Here is a 20,704-nt window from a genome sequence, read left to right as displayed (position 1 = left end):
GTACCAAGCATCGGTTTGGGGTAGACTCCAGGTGTCCTCTGATAGGTGTCTCTGGTATCATACTGAGTACAACAAGAAAATGTCAACAAAAATTCAATTAAGAATCAAGGAGAGGGCTTCCCTGGCGGCGCATGGGTTGAGAGTCCGCCTGCCGATGCAGGGGACACGGGTTCGTGCCCCGGTCTGGGAAGATCCCACATGCCGCGGAGCGGCTGGGCCCGTGAGCCATGGCCGCTGAGCCTGCGCGTCCGGAGCCTGTGCTCTGCAACGGGAGAGGCCGCAACAGTGAGAGGCCCGCGTACCGCAAAAAAAAAAAAAAAAAAAAAAAAACCAAGGAGAAAAAAGGGAATTTTATTTGAGCCAAACTGAGGATTCTAACTTGGGAGACAGACTCTCATAAAGCTCTGAGAACTGTTCTGCCTGTTGGAAATCAAAGGCACAGTTGGATTCATTTTCAAGACAAAGGATCGTTCATCAAAATGACATACTGATAATTTTTCAAAAAGTTCACCAAGGATACATACCCAGGTTAGTACATACAGAGCGAGCAGCAAGTCACCATGACCTCCTACAGAGTTGGGAAAGAACTGTATTCTTTTAAGAAGTTAAATCACCAGTGTCAGAAGAAAAAAATAAATTGATCTTCATGGTCGAGCAGGCACTCCCACGTTTGAGGAGCTGTGGTTGATGTGTAATGCAGATGCACACTGCACTTTAGGGAGGGAGGAGGTCCAAACAAACACAGAGAGAATTTTATGTTTAATTTTTTCTTGTCTTTCCTTAAAATACAAATTTTATTTCATCAACTCCAAGCACAAAAAAGAGATTATTTTTATCCCTATTTCTGAAATTTTATTTCCTAATATTTTTTATATGCTTACTGTATCTTCATCTCCCGTAAAGGTGCAACCCAGGGGTCTTGTTTTGGCACACACAAAAAAATGTAGAAATCTGATCACGTGGTGCATATTTACAAATGGGGAGGCAGGTTTCAGGGGGTTTGAGTCTGAAATTGTACTGCTATGGTATTTTCATTATAGTTACAGAAATAATCTGGGTTACACTATGGAGTTCATAGCTCACACGCAAATTATGAATATACATATATTTCAAAAACTGTTGTTTGAATCTAACATAGAAAGAAATTGTTACAGATGTCATTCAACTTAGAAAGCATGATGATGTGTAATTACTGACCATTTATTATAAAGTGCCCCAGTGCGGTGGGATATGCTTGGGTTAACAGAGGGCACATGATTCATTAAGGGTTGTAAATAAGATTACATTTTACCTGTTGTTGTTTTCCTATTTTTTGGCCACGCCCCGAGAAATGTGGGATCTTAGCTCCCCGACCAGGGATTGAACCCATGGCCCCTGCAGTGTCTTAACCACTGGACCTCCAGGGAAGTGCCAACATGTTACTTATTTGGATGTGAGTATGATACACTCTAAATAAAATGGTGTCAAAATGCAATTCCAGAGGCCAAATCTGCAGCCTTCACAAGCACACTCTACTCTGGTTCTTTTGATTACTGTCCTCTATAATACTGTGTCTTCAGTCTTCAGTTTCCAAAAATAAGACTCATTTTTATTATTTTATATATACAGCAGCCATTCCCTTTCAAAAGACAGGGAGACCATTGTTCCCCCTCCCCATTTTTCCTCCCACGTATGCCATCTCTAGTAACCCATCATTCTACTCACATGAAAACCTCGTTCTCACAACATCCTGTCCTGCTCTCGTTCATGAACAGCTGGTAGAGTAGGCCCTTCCTATAATAATCAAGAGAGGGCCTGAGTCCTGTCAACAAATCCAGAGAAGGGGCTGTGACCCCCAAAAGCACAGTGATTTAGAAAACAGTTTTACATTTATATTCTGTCACTCCATACATTTGTGTAGTTTTTCCTCAAAGATGTATAATCTGATATCAAGTGAGGTATGAGTCCTGGCTACAGGCTTTGCCATACACATTGGTTTTACACGGTATCTTTCCATGATGGAGTCTTTTTTTCCCTTCACTGAAACACAGTTGATACACAATATTTTGTTTCAGGTGTACTACATAATGGTTTAACAATTGCATACATTACAAAATAATCACTTCGGTAAGTCTAGTAGCCATCTGTCCCCGTACAGTTATTATTACTGACTATATTCCTTATGCTGTATATTACACCCCCGTGCTTTATTATGTAACTGCAGATTTGTACTTCTTAAAGCCCTTCTCCTGTTTCACACACACCTCGAACCCTCCCTCCTACCTTCTGGCAACCATTTATTTGTTCTATGTATGAGTCTATTCTCCTTGTATTTTGTTTTCTAAATTCCACATATAAGTGAAGTCATGTGCTATGCCATTGTCTGACATTTCACCTAGCAAAATACCCTGCAGAGCTATTCATGTTGTTACAAATGCTAAGACTTCATTTTTTCATGGCTAATATTCCATCACATGTGTGTGTGTATGTATGTGTATATATGTATCACATTTTCTTTATCCATTCACCTATCAGTGGACATTTAGGTGGCTTTCTTAACTTGGCTATTATAAATAATGATACAACAAAGTGCATATATTTTTTTGAATTAGTATTTTTGTTTTCCCTGGAGCAATTGCTGGATCATATATGGCAGTTCTATTTTTAATTTTTTGAGGACCCACCATATAGTTTTCCATAGTAGCTGCAACAATTTACAATCCTACCAACAGTGCACAAGGGTTCCCTTTTCTCCTCATTTTCACCAACACTTGTGATTTGTTGTCTTTTTGATGACAGCCATTCTGAGAGATGTGAGGTGGTAGCTCACTGTGGTTTCGATTTGAATTTCCCTGATGATTAGGGATGTGCCTCTTTTCACGCACCTGTTGGCCATCTGTATGTCTTCCTTTTCCATGATGGGAGTCTCTCAGCCTGAGTAAGGCTTGGATACTTGCACAAGTTATGTGTCAATCATTACCTTTTAAGGTTTCTTTTTGCTGTGAATTGTCTGATGATCCCCAAAGCCTGAGCTTTGAATAAAAGCATTGCCACATATGTTAGGTTTATGTTTGTTTTCAGTGTGTATTTTCTGATGCCTAGTAAGGCTTGCAAATTGGGTATAAGCTTTGCCACACTGACTACATTTGTAAGGTTTCTCTCCAGTGTGGATTGTTTTATGTTGAGTAAGATATGAACGCATTGTAAAAGCTTTGCCACACTCATCACATTTGTAAGGTTTCTCTCCAGTGTGAGTTCTCTCGTGACCCCAAAGTTGTGAACGTTGGATGAAAGCCTTATCACAGTCTTTACATTTATAAGATTTTTCCCCTGTATGAATTCTCTGATGTGCCATAAGGCTTGAACGTTGGGTAAATCCCTTGCCACACACGTTACATTTGTGTGGTTTCTCACCAGTATGAATTCTCTCATGACCCCAAAGTTGTGAAAGTTCAATAAAAGCCTTGCCGCACACATTACATTTGTGGGGTTTCTCCCCAGCATGCATTTTCTGATGCCTAGTAAGGCGTGAAAACTGGGTAAAAGCTCTGCCACACTCATTGCATTTGTAAGGTTTCTCTCCAGTATGGATTGTCTCGTGTTGAGTAAGATTTGATCGCATGGTAAAGGCTCTGCCACACACGATACATTTGTAAGGTTTCTCTCCAGTATGGATCTTCTGATGTTTGTTAAGGCTTGACCGCTCAGCAAAGGCTTTGCCACACTCATTACAATTGTAAGGTTTCTCACCAGTATGCAATTTCTCATGACTCCAAAGGAGTGAATGTTGGATAAAGGCCTTACCACACTCATGACATTTATATGGTTTCTCCCCAGTGTGCATTCTCTGATGATTTGCAAGGTGTGAATTTCGACTAAAGACCTTGCCACATACATGACATTTATATGGTTTCTCTCCTGTATGCACTCTCTGATGTGTAGTGAGATTAGAACACTGGTTAAAGGCTTTGCCACACACATTACATCTGTAAGGTTTCTGTCCAGAATGAATTCTCCTGTGATTCCTGAGGTTTGAGCTTTTGCTAAAAGCCTTCCCACAGTCATTACAGCTGTAAGATTTTTCTCGAGTGTGTGTTCTCCTGTGCTGCGCAGGTGACAAAGTGTTTTCCACACTAGGAGGAACTCTGTGAAGTGGCGAAACTGAGGAACCACTGCTGACGGGCTTCTCAGCTTGACCGCACGCATACACTTTCTCCTCAGCTGCACATCTCTGCGGCTGAGCCGCCTGGGCCTGCAGCCTCCCTCCAGGTCTACTTTCCAAACACTTGAGATCTCTGTTTCTAGCAGCGCCGACGTTATTCTTCGTTGTTAACGAACTTCTTATGGATGGCTTGTCGTGCGTGGAATATTCACGTGCATTACTTCTTACAGAAACACTCTGAGGAAGATTAATTAAGGACTTCTTATCGTGATCTTCTCCATGAGTGAGATTTTTGTTATGGGTCAAAAGTTCTTCTTTGTCATTTCTTGCATCACATCCCCACTCACTCTCACACTCCTGCACATCTGCACAGACTTCCTTGAGGTCAAAATCCTTGATGCCATGGTTGTCATTTCTGTCCAGTATCACTAGATGGTATAATTCTCCTTTAGTAATGTCCTCTCTTGGTGATAACTCCTTGATTGCAAATCCAGCAGAAAGGCTTCCTATTAAATCAGTTGGAAAATAAATATTTTATATTGAATTACATAATTATACAAAAAATGTGTTTAATAACATATGGAAATATATAAGAAAAAAGATATTTTAAAAAGTCTGTATATCACGATAATAATTAATAAAATGTTTTAGTAATCCATGATAAATCTAGCAGGTAAGTTAATAAGTAACCACAATTATACAAAATAATAGTCTCTGGCATTCTAACAGATTTTTCCATAAAAATCAAAGAAAGAATTTACATTCTAGAAGGAACATATAAAAGGAAAAGTGAAATATATGTTGAGAATCACTGAACTCTGTCTATCTCCTGAGTTCTTCCAAGGATATAAAATATGAAAGGAAACTAAATAGGTCCTGCGGTCAGGACTACAGAGGACTTAGCCCTGATATGTATTAAATGAAAACCAAAAGAGATCAAGGGGAAAGAGGACTCCAGAGAGAGCTATCTCAGTCCCTCTCAAACCAAGGCACCAAAATGGTCAATGGTGTCAGAAAATAGAGTATTGTAGGTCGTGACAAAGCTTCTCCTCAGCTCTGAATGAGCTGGAGCATCACGGTAGAGGGGGAGCTTAAGCTTTTATATATTTGAATAACAGAGTGACAAGTTTTAGTGTGGGGGAGGGATTTCCTTTGAGCACCCAAAAGAAACAAACTTGTATTCTTCCACAGATCCTTCCCATTTGAGGAGAATTTCCTAAACAATATTTAATGGAGCAGTTTACTTTGTGCCCACCTGAGCTCACATCTCGATATATTCCCACTTGCCTGGATTTTTCCCTATTTTTACTTTACCCTCCAAAGTCCAGGGCTCTTTCCCTTGTTCTAAAATGGAGGTAATATTCAGCTTAAGAGAGATTTCATTCATAAAGTAAAATGGAGTATGACATGCTATGCTGTTCCAGAACACATGCCCAGCTCTTTGTTCAGCAAGAAGAAAGAAAATTATAGTTGGGTCTAGAAATGTATTATAAAAATTAGTCAACTGTGCCTCCTGAATGCTTAGATTATTTGAAGTATGCAGATATCTAGCCCTCTTCCACGAACTACAGAATCAAAAGCACAAGAGTGAAACCACAGAATGACATATTTTTAAAAATCTGCCATAAGGCTTTCTGACTGCTGATGTTCTGCAACCCCCACTAATCAAGCATGAATACAGGACATCTGAAGAAGCGAGAAGTTATAGAGTCATAAGCCACATTATGAAGGCTTTTCATTCTGAATCCAAACAGCTTCAATCACTCTCTCAAGAACAGAGGAGATCTGAAACTCTCACAAGCATGCTAGGGGCTCATAAAAGACTCAGAAGGGAAAATGCAAAGATATACAGTAGTTACCAACTTCCGGAGAGGAAATATCCTCACCCAGGGAGAGCAGGTTCCTGTAGGTCTCCAACATCACGTCCCTGTACAAGGCCCTCTGAGCAGGGTCCAGGCATTCCCACTCCTCCTGAGAGAACGTGATGGCCACATCCTTGAATGTCAACAGTCCCTGAAAGGAAAGCACATTTCACCAAGTGGACAAGGACAGAGTTCTGAGTTTGACACAAAATTACAGAAGCAGCTCTGGCTAGAGCAAATGTTCTGACTGATCCATAAGATAATTGTAAGCAAGTTACATTTCTCGGTTTTTTTTCAACTGAGGTGAAATTCACGTAACATAAGGTTCGCTGTTTTAAGGTATCACTCAGAGGCATTTAGTACATTCACAATGTTGCACAAACACCACCTGTTTAGTTCAAAAACATTTTGATCGTTGCTAAAGGAAATTTACCCATTAAGCGATCGCTTCCCATTCTCCTTTGCCCCCATCCCTGTACACCACTAATGCCTACTGTCATTACACATTTACCTATTTGTGATATTTCTGTATAAATGGAATGGTATGAAATGAGCTTTTCCGTGTGGCTTCTTTCACTTAGAATCGTGTTTTTGGTTCATCCATGATGTAGTATCAGTACTACATGCCTTTTTTAGGGCTGAAGAATATTTAATTCTATGACTACACCACATTTTACTTATTCACTCATCCCTTGATGGCCATTTAGCATGTTACCACTTCTTGCCTAGTGTTAACAGTGCTGCTGGGACTTTCATGTACAAATATGTGTGTGAATACCTGTTTTCAATGTTTTTTTGGTATACAGCTAGAGAGGAATTAGAATCACGTTGTTTAAACTTTTTAAGGTCTGCCACACTGTTTTTCACAGCAGTACATTTTACCAGCAATGTGTCAGGATTCTCATTTCTCCACATTTTTACTAATACTTGCTATTTTGCATTTTATTATACTCATCCTAGTTGGTGTGAAATGATATCTCTTTTTTTAAAATTTATTTATTATTTTTGGCTGCGTCAGGTCTTAGTTGCGGCATGCAGGATCTTTTGTTGCCATGCGTAGGTTTCTCTCTAGCTGTGGTGTGCAGGCTCAGTAGTTGCAGCGTGCAGTCTTAGTTGCCCAGAGGCATGTGGGATCTTAGTTCCCCAACCAGGGATGGAACCTGTGTCCGCTGCACTGGAAGGTGGATTCTTAACCACTGGACCACCAGGGAAGTCCCAAATGATGTCTCATGGTGGTTTTAATTTTGCATTTTCCTAATGACTAACTTCGTTGAACATCTTTTCATGTGCTTCTTGGCTGTTTCTATATCTTCTATTCTTGAATTTTAGGATCAGAGAAATGTCTACTAGAAGTCTTTTGACCAACTTATAATTGGGTTCTTTGTATTTTTGTTGCTGATGTGTAGGCATTCATATACTCTATAGAGAGTAGACCCTTACCAGATATGTGATTTGCAAATATTTCCTCCCATTTGGTAGATTATGTTTTCACTTACATGACAGTGTCATTCAGTGCACAAACATTATTAATTCTGTTGAAGACAAATTTATGTATTTTGTCTTTCTGCTTTTTGCTTTTGGTGTCGTATCAAAAAAATCCACTGCCAAGCCCAAGGTCATGAAGATTTACCCCTATGCATTCATCTAACGGTTTTATAGTTTTAGCTCTTATATTTAGTTTTTGATTCATTTTGAATTATTTATATGGAGAAAGGCAGAGGTTCAATTTCATTCTCTTTCACATGGATATCCAGTTGTCCCAGCACCACTTAAGAGACTATTCTTTCTCCATTGTATATTCTTGGCACCCTGGCAAAAAAGGAATTAACCACAGATGTATGGGTTTATTTGTGGACTCTCATTCTACTGCTTTGATCTGTATTTCTATCCTCATGCTAGAACCCCAGTCTTGATTACTCTAGGTTTGTAGTAAGGTTTGATGTTGGGAATAGTAAGTCCTTCAACTTTGTTGTTTCTTTTCCACATTTATTTTGGTTATCTGGGGTCTGTTCAAATTTAATATGAATTTTATTTTAATTTATTTCTTTGATTTATTTATTTTTGGCAGTGTTAGGTCTTTGTTGTTGCATGCGGGCTTTCTCTAGTTGCGGAAAGTGGGGGCTACTCTTCGTCGCGGTGCACGGGCTTCTCGTTGCGGTGGCTTCTCTTGTTGCATAGCATGGGCTCTAGGTGCGTAGGCTTCAGTAGTTGTGGCACACGGGCTCAGTAGTTGTGGCTCACGGACTCTAGAGCGCAGGATCAGTAGTTGTGGCGCATGGGCTTAGTTGCTCCTCAGCATGTAGGATCTTCCTGGACCAGGGCTCGAACCTGTGACCCCTACATTAGCAGGTGGATTCTTAACCACTGCGCCACCAGGGAAGTCCCCAATATGAATTTTAGGATCAACTTTTCCATTTGTGTAATAGAGACTGCTGGGATTTGATGGGGATTGCATTGAATCTTCATAACACTTCGGAGAGTATTGCCATCTTAACAACTCTAAGTCTTCCAATCCATGAACAGAGGATATCTTTACATTTATTTAAGTTTTTTTTTCATTTCTTTCAGCAATACTTGTAGTATTCATTATATAAATCTTCCATTTCCTTGGTTAAATTCTTATTCTTTTTGATGCTGTTGTAAATGGAATTGTTTTACTTTGAATTTGTTGATTGCTAGGTACAGAAATACAACTGATATTGAGTACTGATACTGTATTCTGTAACTTCAGTAAATTTGCTTATATCACTAGTAGTTTTTTGAGGATTCTCTAGGTCTTTCTAAATATGACATCATGTATCCTGTAAATATAGTTTGACTTCTTTTCCAATTTTGATACCTTTTATTTATTTTCTTTCTAATTTGTATGGCTATAACTTCCAGTACAATACCAAAGTATAGTTGCAAAATGGGGCTCGCTGTCTTCTGCCTAACATTATAAGAAAGTTTTCAGTCTTCTACCAGTGAGTATGATGTTAGCTGTGGGATTTTAATAAATATGCCTTTTCAGATCAAGGATATCCCTTCTATTATTAATTTTGAGTGCACTCTGTTTTTGTTACATGGAGTGTTCTGTACATGTCTGTTATGTCTTGTTGGTTTACAGAGTTGCTCAGTCCTTTATTTCCTTATTGGTCTTCCGTCTGGTTGCTCTACTTATTATAAGGGGAGTACTGAAGTCTCCAACTATTATAGTTGAACTGTCCATCTCTCTCCAAGTTTTGCTTCAAAATATTTGGGGTTTAGTTGTTATGTGCATATTATTTATGATTGTTTCATCATATTGATGGATCGATCCTTTTATTGATATATAATGTCCTTAAAAATCGTTGGTAACAATTTTATGACTTAAAGTCTATTTAGCCTGATATTAGCATAGCTAGGATTGATTACCATTTCCATGGAATATCTTTCTCTATCCTTTCACTTTCAACCTATTTGAGGATCTTACAGTGAGCATTTTGTAGAAAGATACAGTGGAATCATTTTTTTTTAATTTCTGCAATTGTTGCCTTTTAATGTAGGATTTAATCTTTTTACATTTAAAGTAACTCTAAACAAGGGAAGAATTGCTTCTGCCATTTAGCTATTTGCTTTCTATATGTCCAATATCTTCTTTGTTTTGTAATTCCTCCCTTGCTTCCTTCTTTGTGTCTTTGTCTGCATAACATTTGGATTCCCTTCATATTTACTTTTCTGTATATTTTAAAATTATTTTCTTAGTGGTTACCCTGGAAATTACAGTTTATTACTTTATATTAAACTAATATCTGAGTTCCAGTTGATACTCACTTAGCTTTAATAGCATATAACAATTGCTCCTATACTGTCCCCCTTTATATTGTTATTGTCAAAAATTACTTCTTTATACATTTTGCACTCAGTAACAGATTTACAATTACTGTCTTACACATTTGTCTCTTAAGTTGCATAGGAAAAACTGAGTTAAAAATCAAAAATACAATAATACTGGCTTTTAGGTATGCCTATGTAGTTACATTACCACTGTTCTTTATTTGTTCCCACAGCTTTGAGGTACTGCTGTTATCCTTTCATTTCAGTCTAAAGAACTCCATTTAATATTTCATGTAGGATAAGTGAGTCAGCATGAACTCCTTCAGTTTTTGTTTATGAAGGCATCTCTAAATTTCACTATCAGTTTTAAGGCATACTTTCCCTGATAATGAATTCCTCGTAGTTTTTTTATTTTAACCTTTCAAACTTTAAATATATCATCAGACTCCTTCCTGGCCTCCAGTTTCTGATGAGTAATAGGCTGTTAATCTTATTGAGGATCCCTGTACACGAGAAGTTGTTTCTGCTTGCTACTTTCCCCATTCTCTTTTTGTCTTTTAACAGTTGGTTATGTGTGTTGCCCAGGCTCTCTATGTGTTTATCCACTTGAAATTTGTTGAGTTTCCTACATTTGTAGTTTTTAAATAAATTTATGAGGTTTTCAGCTCTTATTTCCTCAAATATTCTTTCTGCCCATTCTCCTTTCCTTCTGTGACCCCTATTATACGTATACTGGTATTCTTTTTTTTTTTTTAAACAAATGTTTATTGAGTTCTCATTTTGTGCCCACATTGTTTAACTAAGAATCACCATGTGCATCTTCTTTCATTTTTTTATTTTTTGGCTGTGCCACACAGCATTCGGGGATCTAGTTCCCTGACCAGGGATCAAACCTGTGTCCCCTGTATTGGAAGTGTGGAGTCTTAACCACTGGACCGCCAGGGAAGTCCCCTATACTAGTATTCTTGAGAGTGCCCCAAAGGTTTCTTAGTCTCTGTTCATTGTTCTTCTTTTTTCTACCTTTCGTCTGCTCAGAGTGGATAATTCCAAGTAATGTATGTTTTAAGTTCACTGACTCTTTATTCTGATGGTCAATCTGCTGTCAAAACCCTGTAATAAATTTTCAATCTCAGCTATGGTAGTTTTGGGCGCCAGAATTTCTTTTTCTTCTCTTTTCTATAATTTCTGTCTCTTTATTGATATTTTCTATTTGTTGAAACACTGTTCTCCCACTTTGCTTTAGTTCTTTGTCCATGGTTTCCTGTAGCTCTCGGAGTATGTTTAAAACAGTTGATTTAAAATCTTTACTTAGGAGCCGGCGGTGGTCTCAAGGGGTGGCACCGCACTGCTCCCTGCGAGCTGGTCCCGTGGCCAGGCTGGTAGCCAGCCTGAGGGCGCGGCGCCATGAAGCTGTACAGCCTCAGCGTCCTGTACAAAGGCTATGCCAAGGCGGTGCTGCTCAAAGCCGCATACGACGTGTCCTCCTTCAGCTTCTTCCAGAGGTCCAGCATTCAGGAATTCATGACCTTCACAAGTCAACTGACTGTGGAGTGCTCCTCGAAAGGCAGCAGAGCTTCTATCAAAGAATATCTGGGCCATGTCTACGTGAGAAACGACAGTCTAGCGGGAGCAGTCATTGCTGACAGTGAATACTCATCCCAGGTGGTGTTTACCTTGCTGGAGAAAGTACTAGATGAATTCTCCAAGCAGGTCGACAGGATAGACTGGCCAGTTGGATCCCTGGTACCATCCAGTACGCAGGCCTGGATGGTCACCTCAGTAGATACCAGAACACCTGAGAAGCTGACCCCATGACTAAAGTGCAGGCTGAACTAGATGAGACCAAAATCATCCTGCACAACACCATGGAGTCTTTGTTAGAGCGAGGCAGAAAGCTAGATGACCTGGTGTCCAAGTCCAAAGCGCTGGGAATACAGTCTAAAGCCTTCTATAAAACGGCCTGGAAGCAAAATTCATGCTGTGCAATCATGTGACAGCAGCTGGCAGAGGCCCCTGCGCTGGAATGTCACCATCATTCACATCACAACTGCAGCCACCAGGGAGCAGAGCCGCTGTGGAACGACCCGAGTGGGACAGACTCAACTTTGGCTTTAGAGCTCATGGGAGGAACTGAAGGGTGGAAGGGACCTGGGGGTGGGGAGGGAACGTTCAGATTCACATGTCTAGTAATTTGAGGTCCCCTAAAAGTGTATTTTGGGGCTGAATGAAACCATAAAGCTCAGTGACTCCCGTAAAAAAAATTAAAAAAAAAAAATCTTTACTTAGTACGCAATGTCTGTTCTTCCTTGGAAACACCATCATTAATGCAGTAATCATGGTTAAGCTGCCCAATCTGGAGAAATCCTTAGACATCTGTACTGAAGTTGGCCTGCACAAAAGCAGCCACTATGGCATTTTTTTTTAACAGTAAAAAGTGTGAAAACCCTTGTGTTTTCATTAAGAGAATAGTCCAATGAGGAAATAAATGAGAAAGTCATCTCTATGTTTACTAACATGAAAATAACTCCAACACATATGGCATGTAAATATTTAAATTTGCAGAATGGGGGGGAGGGATAAATTGGGAGATTGGGATTAACATATACACGCTACTATATATAAAACAGACAGCTAATAAGAACCTGTGGTATAGCACAGGGAACTCTACTCAATACTCTGTAATGGCCTGTATGGGAAAAGAATCTAAAAATAAGAAGAGTGGACATATGTATATGTACAATGATTCAGTTTGCATACGCCTGAAACTAACATAACATTGTAAAGCAACTCCAATTAAAATTTTTAAAAAATTTGCAGAATAAAATACCATAACAAAACATTTACCAAAAAATATTTTCTAAAGTCACTTTAGATTATAAAATGTATTTTTATAAGATTTGGGCTAAGAGCTAACAGTTGTACCTAATGGAGACAGTAAGTGATGGCGGAAGACATGACAGAGGAGGGGATGTTTTACTTCTCAGTCTCTAAACCGCATCACTACGTGGAGCTGAACCACAAATATACATACATGAGATGTCTAATTTAAAAAAATATAACCCTGAACAACAGTTAGTAGAATCAGAATGTGGCTCCAGGCTCTCTGATGGTAGAAAGTTCTGCTCCTATGTCTTGGCTAAATTATAATCATTTTAATCTAAAACACCTGCTGCATGAGAGTCTTTACTGGAACACCTGGGTCTTTGTGAGATGAATGTGGTGTGAATAATTTATAGAGCCTTTCCAGTTAGACAATTAACTTGATTCCACTTTTTAAAACAAATTATGTACTAAAACACCCTCTCTATACCTTATGTCGATTTTGGAACTTTCCATTCTATTCTAAAGTACTGATAATTTGGAGTCAGAAACACACTGATTCACTTAACTTCAGAGGCACTTATAAAATCTGACAAAGCAAGTTTCCCCATATCAGTCTTCCTTCCCAGACCTCCTCAGGTATCTGTGCACAGTAGTACATCACTTACATATGTAGTCGCTTTCATCCTGGTTTACGTGGAGATAAAGGGGCACTCAGAAGGGTGCACTACACAGTCCTCACTGCCCTACCTCACTGACACCACAGAGCCAACTCCCCATCTCCGATCCACACCTGAGTATAAAACCTTTCATGGGATGACCACCTGAAAGGGGGCTCTTCCCAAGTTCCCCGTCACTGGGTCACAGTGACATGGAATCTGCAGGGAGGTGACAGGAGACTGAGGGAAGGCCCTGTGTGTGAGTAAATATTTTAGACAGGAACCTTCAGAGACCAAGAAGCTCAGCGCGTCCAAAACGTGTCATTTTAGGAAGGAGAGAACAGTCCACAAAGAGTATGACCTTCACCTGGGAAAGGGCCATTCCTTCTCCTTTCTCTCCTCTTCCTCTGAGCTTCTTTCTCAGGTAGGATTATTCTGTGTGACAAAAACACGTTCTTAAATGCTTAGAATCAACATACCCCCACCCCCGCGCCACAAGTATACACACAGGGAGAACCTTAATTCGGGGGAGAGAAGGGCCCCAGCAACAGGAGGGATGCAGGCAAACAACCTCCTGTAAGGAGCCCAGTCGGTGAGCCCGTCACCCACTTCTTCAGGAAGCCCTCCCTGCTGCTGCTGGAACGCCCAGCGCTGCAACGGCGCCGTCCTTGTCCACTTGGCCCTCAGCCAGAGGCAAGTGCCTCGTCCCAGCCCCTGGCTCCTCCCGAGGAAGCCGGCATCCAGTGACTGCTGATGCAGGATAGGATGCTTGTCCCATCCCACAAGTGGGAGCAACTCCAAAGGGCCACCCCAGCTCCAGAGCTCCCTGAAGCTATACTGAAGACTTCAGATTTTTGTCCTGAAGGCGATGGAAAACCCTAAGAGGGTTTAATGCCAACAGATGACACAATTAAACTTAAGATTTACCCTAAAACCTGTAATTATACTTGTTTCTTCAACTTAATTAGTGGCACAGTATCTATTCTTCCAGGGAACAATGTATCATCTTCAATTACTCCATCCTTTCCTCTTACCTACATCTAATAAATCATCAAACGACACAGACTCTACCTTCTCAATAGGTTTCAAATTCATCCTTTCCTTTCATATGACGCTTTCTACCCCACATGCATCCTCACGTGTCACTCAGATAATTTCAAAGATCTGCGAAGTTTCCCTTGCCTGTGATTTCTTCTTCCTTCAATCCATAATCCACCTACTTATGAGAGTTCACTATTTAAAATGCAACACTGACCTATTAGTATCTTGTTTTAGCCTCTCAATGACCTCTTTGTGTCAACAGGATCAAATCAAGCTCCTTAGGAGAGACTATGTCGTGAGTCCCCTGGTGACAGGACCCCTGCTTTGCCTGCACTTCTTTCACTCTCTGCGTCACGCTCTGCGTCCAAGCAACGTTACAGGATGCTAATATCCTCTTCTCCACCCTGACAATACACTTACTTTCTTTATTTTGGAATGCTGCTTCTCCTTCATTAGCTGTTGAATTAATATAAACTATTTAAATCCAACTTGAATAATAAAAATAAACTAAGATGAAATGGCTGTAAGAGCTGCCTCTCCTGATTCTTTCTCTTCCCCTAACGGTCCCATTTAATCCCACCCAGAAAGAATCATTCACCTCTGCAGTTTACGCATGCTTCTGTTATTTCATTTAACAAGGTATGTTTAAAAATATTCACATATCTATTTTCCCTAAAAGAATGTAAGCTCTGTGTAACAGGGAACATGTTTTCCACTCTGGTAGCTTGCATTCGGTTCCACATGCTGGCAGCCACCTCCTGAGATCTCTTCTGAACATAATTTGAAAGCCCACCTTATGGTAACTGACTTACCCAGCTCCTCATCTTTCAGTGGGGTCTGCTTATAGGCCATTTGAAACAAGGCGCTTGAGTGGTAAGACAATATCCTTTTTTCAAAATTGTATTTATTTATTTATTTATTTGGCTGCGTCGGGTCTTAGTTGAGGCACGTGGGATCTTTTTAGTTGTGGCATGCAAAAGCTTTAGTTGCAGCACGTGGGATCTAGTTCCCTGACCAGGGATTGAACCCAGGCTCCCTGCATTGGCAGTGCAGAGTCTTAGCCACTGGACCACCAGGGAACTCCCGAGACGATATCCTTAATCATGTAACACTCGATGAAAACATAATTATTAAGAAAGAAATATCTGTGTTTCAATGTCTTATTGGAAATAGGTTGTTGAGATTGAATGAGCAGAGGTATAAGTGCAGAAGCAGAAGTAAGCATACACCAGTTGGAAGATGTCATTGTGTTTACAGCAATATTATTTCATAGTAATATCATTTTATTATGAATATCATTTCATTACCTTCCTACTGGATTACTAGTGCTAAAATTTGTCTGTATACCAGAAGGTACAAGGATGTGGCTCCCAACACATCCACTGGTGCAACCTCGAGCACTATTTAAAAAGTGGATTTTATGCCAGCTGGGACTGGACCCAGGTCGTTGAATATGAGGATATAATAATACCTAAGGAGCTAGGGTAGTCCATACTGATGAGGTATTTTCTATCTTCAACAAGTAGCCTTCTTACCCCCTCAATGTAATCAGAGTAGGAACTGTTCTCCATTTGACTGCATTACCTGCCCACTCATACTCTCGTTGATACTGATTAGCGTGGACACACACAGCAACACATCCAACACTACAAGTTTCCACAAACACATGGTCTAATCTTTTCTTCATAGCCTCTGCCTTCAGTAAAACATACTGTGTATTTTTTTTATGACAAACATCATAAACCAATAAATACTGTGTTTTTTTGCACTCAGTTATAGTGCTCCAATGTTTATGTGAAGATTGTAATTAAGCAATTATTCAAAAAGTTGTCTCGGGTCCTCTGGCTCAGTTCTGCTTTCTCATATAGGCATCCTACGTTATCAAAGGTTCTTCCTAAAATTTGGCCCAAAGTCTAAAACATAATATTATACTGAAGAGATGGAGGACCAACCATCTGTGTTTATGTTATTGATATTGAATGTTGCACTTATAGCAACATATTCTAAAGTCATATTAGTTTTTTTCCCTATTTTGTTGAAATACAGTTGATGTACAATATTACATTAATTTTGCATATACTACATAGTGATTTGACATTTGCATACACTATGAAATGTTCATGTTAAGTCTTAAAAAAAGATCTTCCCCATGATACAGAGATAGAGAAAGAGAAGCTGAGAGAAAGGTATGCCTCTGTCTCTGGGCCTATGTCCCTGCCCCTTTCTTAAGAGTTTTTCATACTTGTTGGAGGACTGGGGCACGTTTCAAATTCTAATTATAACTGGTCACTCATTCCAGAAAACTGCCAAATGCAAACACAAGACCAATTTTGAAAATCATTTCAGGGATCTCACTTGCTCAGACCCAGAAAACCTGATCTACTTTAATTTCTCCATGTTATAGGTGATGCATGAGACTCACAGGGGAAGTAATTTAACCAAGTTACTTTGAAGGAGCCTGAGTTGAGTGAGCAGAACTGAGTGTAAGTGGTGGCTTGTATAGGTTTAAGTAGAAAGAGTTTGTCCTAATTCCAGATTACTTTTCATATTCCTTAGCGAGAGAAGCTTCTCTTTCAGGAGTTTAATCAAACACAAACATTTAATTTTAATTCCTCTACTCCAGAAAAAAACAGAATCAAAAATTCCAAATTATATTGGGCTTCCCTGGTGGCGCAGCGGTTGAGAGTCCGCCTGCCGATGCAGCGGACACAGGTTCGTGCCCCGGTCCGGGAAGATCCCACATGCCGTGGAGCGGCTGGGCCCGTGAGCCATGGCCGCTGGGCCTGCGCATCCGGAGCCTCTGCTCTGCAGCGGGAGAGGCCACAACGGTGAGAGGCCCGCGTACCGCAAAAAAAAAAAAAAAATCCAAATTTTAAATAGTTATTACTGCAGGAGAACATGGAAGAGGATCGCCTGTGGAGATGAGCTCTAAGCAGTCTCTTCATCATGAAAACATGGCCTCTGTTGGAACAAAGTTCCACATCAATCCAGCCCATCTTTCAACATCTGCACAGAAAGGACAAAAGAGGACTAGAGGGGAACATCTACTTAGCTGCAGACTTCAGCTCAGAGCTCACTAATTTAGCATTTTTTCTTAAGGGAAGAAAAAAGCTGTTAAATATTAAACTAACTGGTTAAACTAGGATTTGAGTGTTAGAAGATTATCGACATCCTTAACCACATGCATAGTGAATGCTGTAAAGTTATCTACCAGACCAGACATCAAAGAACAGTTCCAAGTTAGGATATAAAGCATAAAACCCTCATAATCTGAACAATAAAATTTAGAGGGAAAATAATCTGGAAATTTAAAAAATAGCCACTGGGTTCTGAGATTAAAGTCAAAACAAGTGTGAGGATACATCAAATTTAGAAAAGGATGGCATGAGCCACAGTAGAAAAGGGAGAGGGCAACAGTACTGTTAATGATAGCCATTTTAGGAACCTCCCTGGTGGTCCAGTGGTTAAGACTCTGCCTTCCAATGCAGGTTCGATCTCATCCCACATGCCTCGCCGTCAAAAAGTCAAAACATAAAACAGAAGCAATACTGTGATAAATTCAATAAAGACTTTAAAAATGGTACACATAAAAAAAATCTTTAAGAAACAAAACAAACAAAAATAGCCATTTTAAAAAAGCACCAAGTGGTGAAAGAAATTCTTCCCCATTTCTTGAAAGGTAAGAGGAGGACCTAGAATTGACTAAGTCTCTGCCTTCTGGATGAATAGGGCTTGCAAATGAAATTATCATCTGATGCAATGATTAGAAAATGCAGACGCCTCAAACACCTAGCTTGGCAACTGTCTTCTGCATAATTAAAACAAGTCAATAAATTTTACATAAATTAGATTATAGAGCCACATGTTAGTACTTCAGAACTTAATATCCCACGTCCAATCTACTCAATACTCACCTAGGTTTGGGGACCCCATTTTCTCCACCACTATGTGCTTTTTTCTCTGTGTATGTCTTTCTGCGTCCTTCTGCTTCTCTTTTCTCCTTTGACCATTTCTGTGTTTCCTCCTCTCTCTTCTATGCATCGTTTTCTTTCCCTCTCTCTCTCGATTCCTCCTCCCCCAGACTGTTTGGCCTCACTCTGTTGCACCCTCTGTATCAACACCTGTTGTTCTTTCTCCACAATATTTCTTTCTTTTTTTTTTTTTAAATCCATCCTCTGACAAAGGCCTTCCTGACAACTTTCCATACAGTTAGTCATAAAATAAAAAAATACAGAACACAGCAGACAGTATCTCATACGCTAGAAACCAACATGACAGGAGTTCCTTCTCATTTTTCTCATCACTGTAAAAAAAAAAAAAAAACAAAAAAAAACACCCAAACCTAAAAACTTAGTTTTGGTGAGGCACAGGACGTTGGTCCCCTACCAAATGAACCGAAATAACCCAGCAGAGAATTCAAACCAAGATTTGGAGCGGGGCGGGGGGCGGGGGGAGGCGGGGGATGGTGGTCGTGGTCAGTCTCCACAATATTTCTGATGCCTCACTAGCTGCATATATTTCCGCCTCTGTATTCCCTCATTGGTCTCCCGGGAGGGAGGTGAAGAGCGCAAATCCACCTCCTGAGTCAGGACGCAGGGTGGGTTGGGGTGGGAATGGGGGTGGGGAGGGGGGCCGGGAGTCAAAGGTTTGAGAAAGGGAGTCAGAGTAGGAAAACATCGCTGCAGGAAGTCAGTGTCTATATGGACCGAAGGCAGAAAGTTGGGGCCGGTACCTGCCTCAGAACGATTTAACCGGAACCAGAACCAGACTCCAGGGACCCGAACCGAGTCTTCTGCCGACGCCGAGACAGGCGAAAGATTAGATTCAGAGCAAGAGCGACGAGCGCGCTCAGGGGTTTTAACTTACCGGGAGACCCCGGAAAGCCGGGTGTGGTGGAGCAGTGCCGGAAGACCTCATAGCATAATTTCCAGAAAAACCGAGACTTAACTCTCCTGAGTGTCCGCGACGCTAAGCGGGATCCGCTTCCGGGTCTGCAGGGAACTGCGCGTGCGCACCGGAGCGGGGGCGGGGCCGGAGGCGGGGCCGGGGCCGTCAAGGGGCGCGTCTCAGACGCTCCGGCGGGTGGAGGCGGTGTCTCTGGTGGAGCCTCACCACCCCGCACCCGCCACTGGGAGATTCTGGTCTGTTCCTCTTCCTTGCGGACAGGCTCCGCGTTTCTACTTTGAATCTTTTGAACGTGTCTGTTGTCCTTTGGAGCCAGGCTACGTGCAGGATTAGAGATGCGCGGGCCACTTGTATTGGAAGCGGAGAGTTGAGAACGGTTTACGTGAAAACAGCGAGCAGATGAAGATGAGGAACCACCAAGGGCGGCACGAGCGCTGAGACCTTGGGGGCGGGGCTTGGCGTTGTGGGCGTGATCCCGGAACTTCTGAGGCCCCAGGCAGTTACAGCTTTTTATTTAATTAAACGAAGGCCTGGGTTTGGTTTAGAGGTGATGGAAACTGGAGTGACAGGAAAGGCAAAATTGTGCCTGTGCGGAATGTGCAGTTTTATACTCACTTCCCTCCAGAGCATAATTTAAACTTCTGAACCCCATTCACTTGGAGGCATCAAAAAGATCAGTGAGGAAAAATTTCAACCCCAAACCTGTCATTGTCTGAGGTACTCCGTTGGAGACAGTGAACAAGGAGTTGGCTATAGTCAGGAGGTGGAGAAACAAACTTTAGGAAGGAATTCAACCATATATATTTTTTTTCTTTTTTTCTTTTTTTTTTCTGCGGTACGCGGGCCTCTCACTTGTGGCCTCTCCCGTTGCGGAGCACAGGCTCCGGACGCGCAGGCTCAGCGGCCATGGCTCACGGGCGCAGCCGCTCCGCGGCATGTGGGATCCTCCCGGACCGGGGCACGAACCTATGTCCCCTGCATCGGCAGGCGGACTCTCAACCGCTGCGCCACCAGGGAAGCCCTCAACCATATTTTTGTATTTTACTGTATAGATTTTTCTTTCCTTTGAGTTGTATCATGCTATAGGATGTGAAGAGTAAGACCATTTTGATAAAAATTTCCATTTCCCAAATATCAACTACTAATGATGTTATCTTCAGTGTAGTTCTGCTGCTTATTAACTTTTCTTATGCACTTAGGCATATTTCTGAATTTTTAACGTCACTGATTTATCAGTTGTGAATAAACATATCCCCTTTGTCCCAGGCTCCCGGTGCAAAACTTCAGAAACCCTTGGAATTTCCACTAACTGAATCACTATGCTGTACGCCAGAAACTAACACAACATTGTAAATCAAGTATACCTCAATTGAAAAAAAAAACAAAAACACCTTGGAATTTCCTGAATGATAAGAGTGTCTTTGCTATTATACTGATAAGGCAACTCTGAATGGGGGTTCCGTACAAAGCTATGGAATGGG

The 20,704-nt window shown here is 40.9% G+C and overlaps 1 protein-coding gene, 1 non-coding gene and 1 pseudogene across 3 annotated transcripts; 1 reads left to right on the top strand and 2 right to left on the bottom strand.

Moving 5' to 3' along the window:
* Window positions 1-331: 331 nt before the first annotated feature.
* Window positions 332-19,310, bottom strand: LOC137214791 (zinc finger protein 677-like). Of its 2 annotated transcripts, none has more exons than XM_067719048.1 (3): window positions 19,185-19,310; window positions 6,001-6,154; window positions 332-4,647 (listed from the first exon to the last, which is right to left on the bottom strand). In XM_067719048.1, exons 1-3 carry the CDS (start codon window positions 19,233-19,235, stop codon window positions 2,963-2,965), a joined length of 1,890 nt encoding a protein of 629 aa, XP_067575149.1. In that variant the 5' UTR covers window positions 19,236-19,310; the 3' UTR covers window positions 332-2,962. The 2 variants fall into 2 exon arrangements, with proteins under 2 accessions (XP_067575149.1, XP_067575150.1); XM_067719049.1 differs by having other exon boundaries at window positions 4,430-4,647; window positions 6,005-6,154.
* Window positions 11,134-12,046, top strand: LOC137214891 (synaptobrevin homolog YKT6 pseudogene; annotated as a pseudogene).
* On the bottom strand, window positions 15,325-15,397 carry TRNAG-GCC (transfer RNA glycine (anticodon GCC)). The gene has a single exon. It is a non-coding gene; the product is annotated as a tRNA-Gly (tRNA).
* Window positions 19,311-20,704: the final 1,394 nt, after the last annotated feature.

The sequence above is a fragment of the Pseudorca crassidens genome, chromosome 20, assembly GCF_039906515.1.
Source record: "Pseudorca crassidens isolate mPseCra1 chromosome 20, mPseCra1.hap1, whole genome shotgun sequence".
NCBI lineage: Eukaryota > Metazoa > Chordata > Mammalia > Artiodactyla > Delphinidae > Pseudorca > Pseudorca crassidens.
This window is presented reverse-complemented; position numbering and strand designations above follow the sequence as displayed.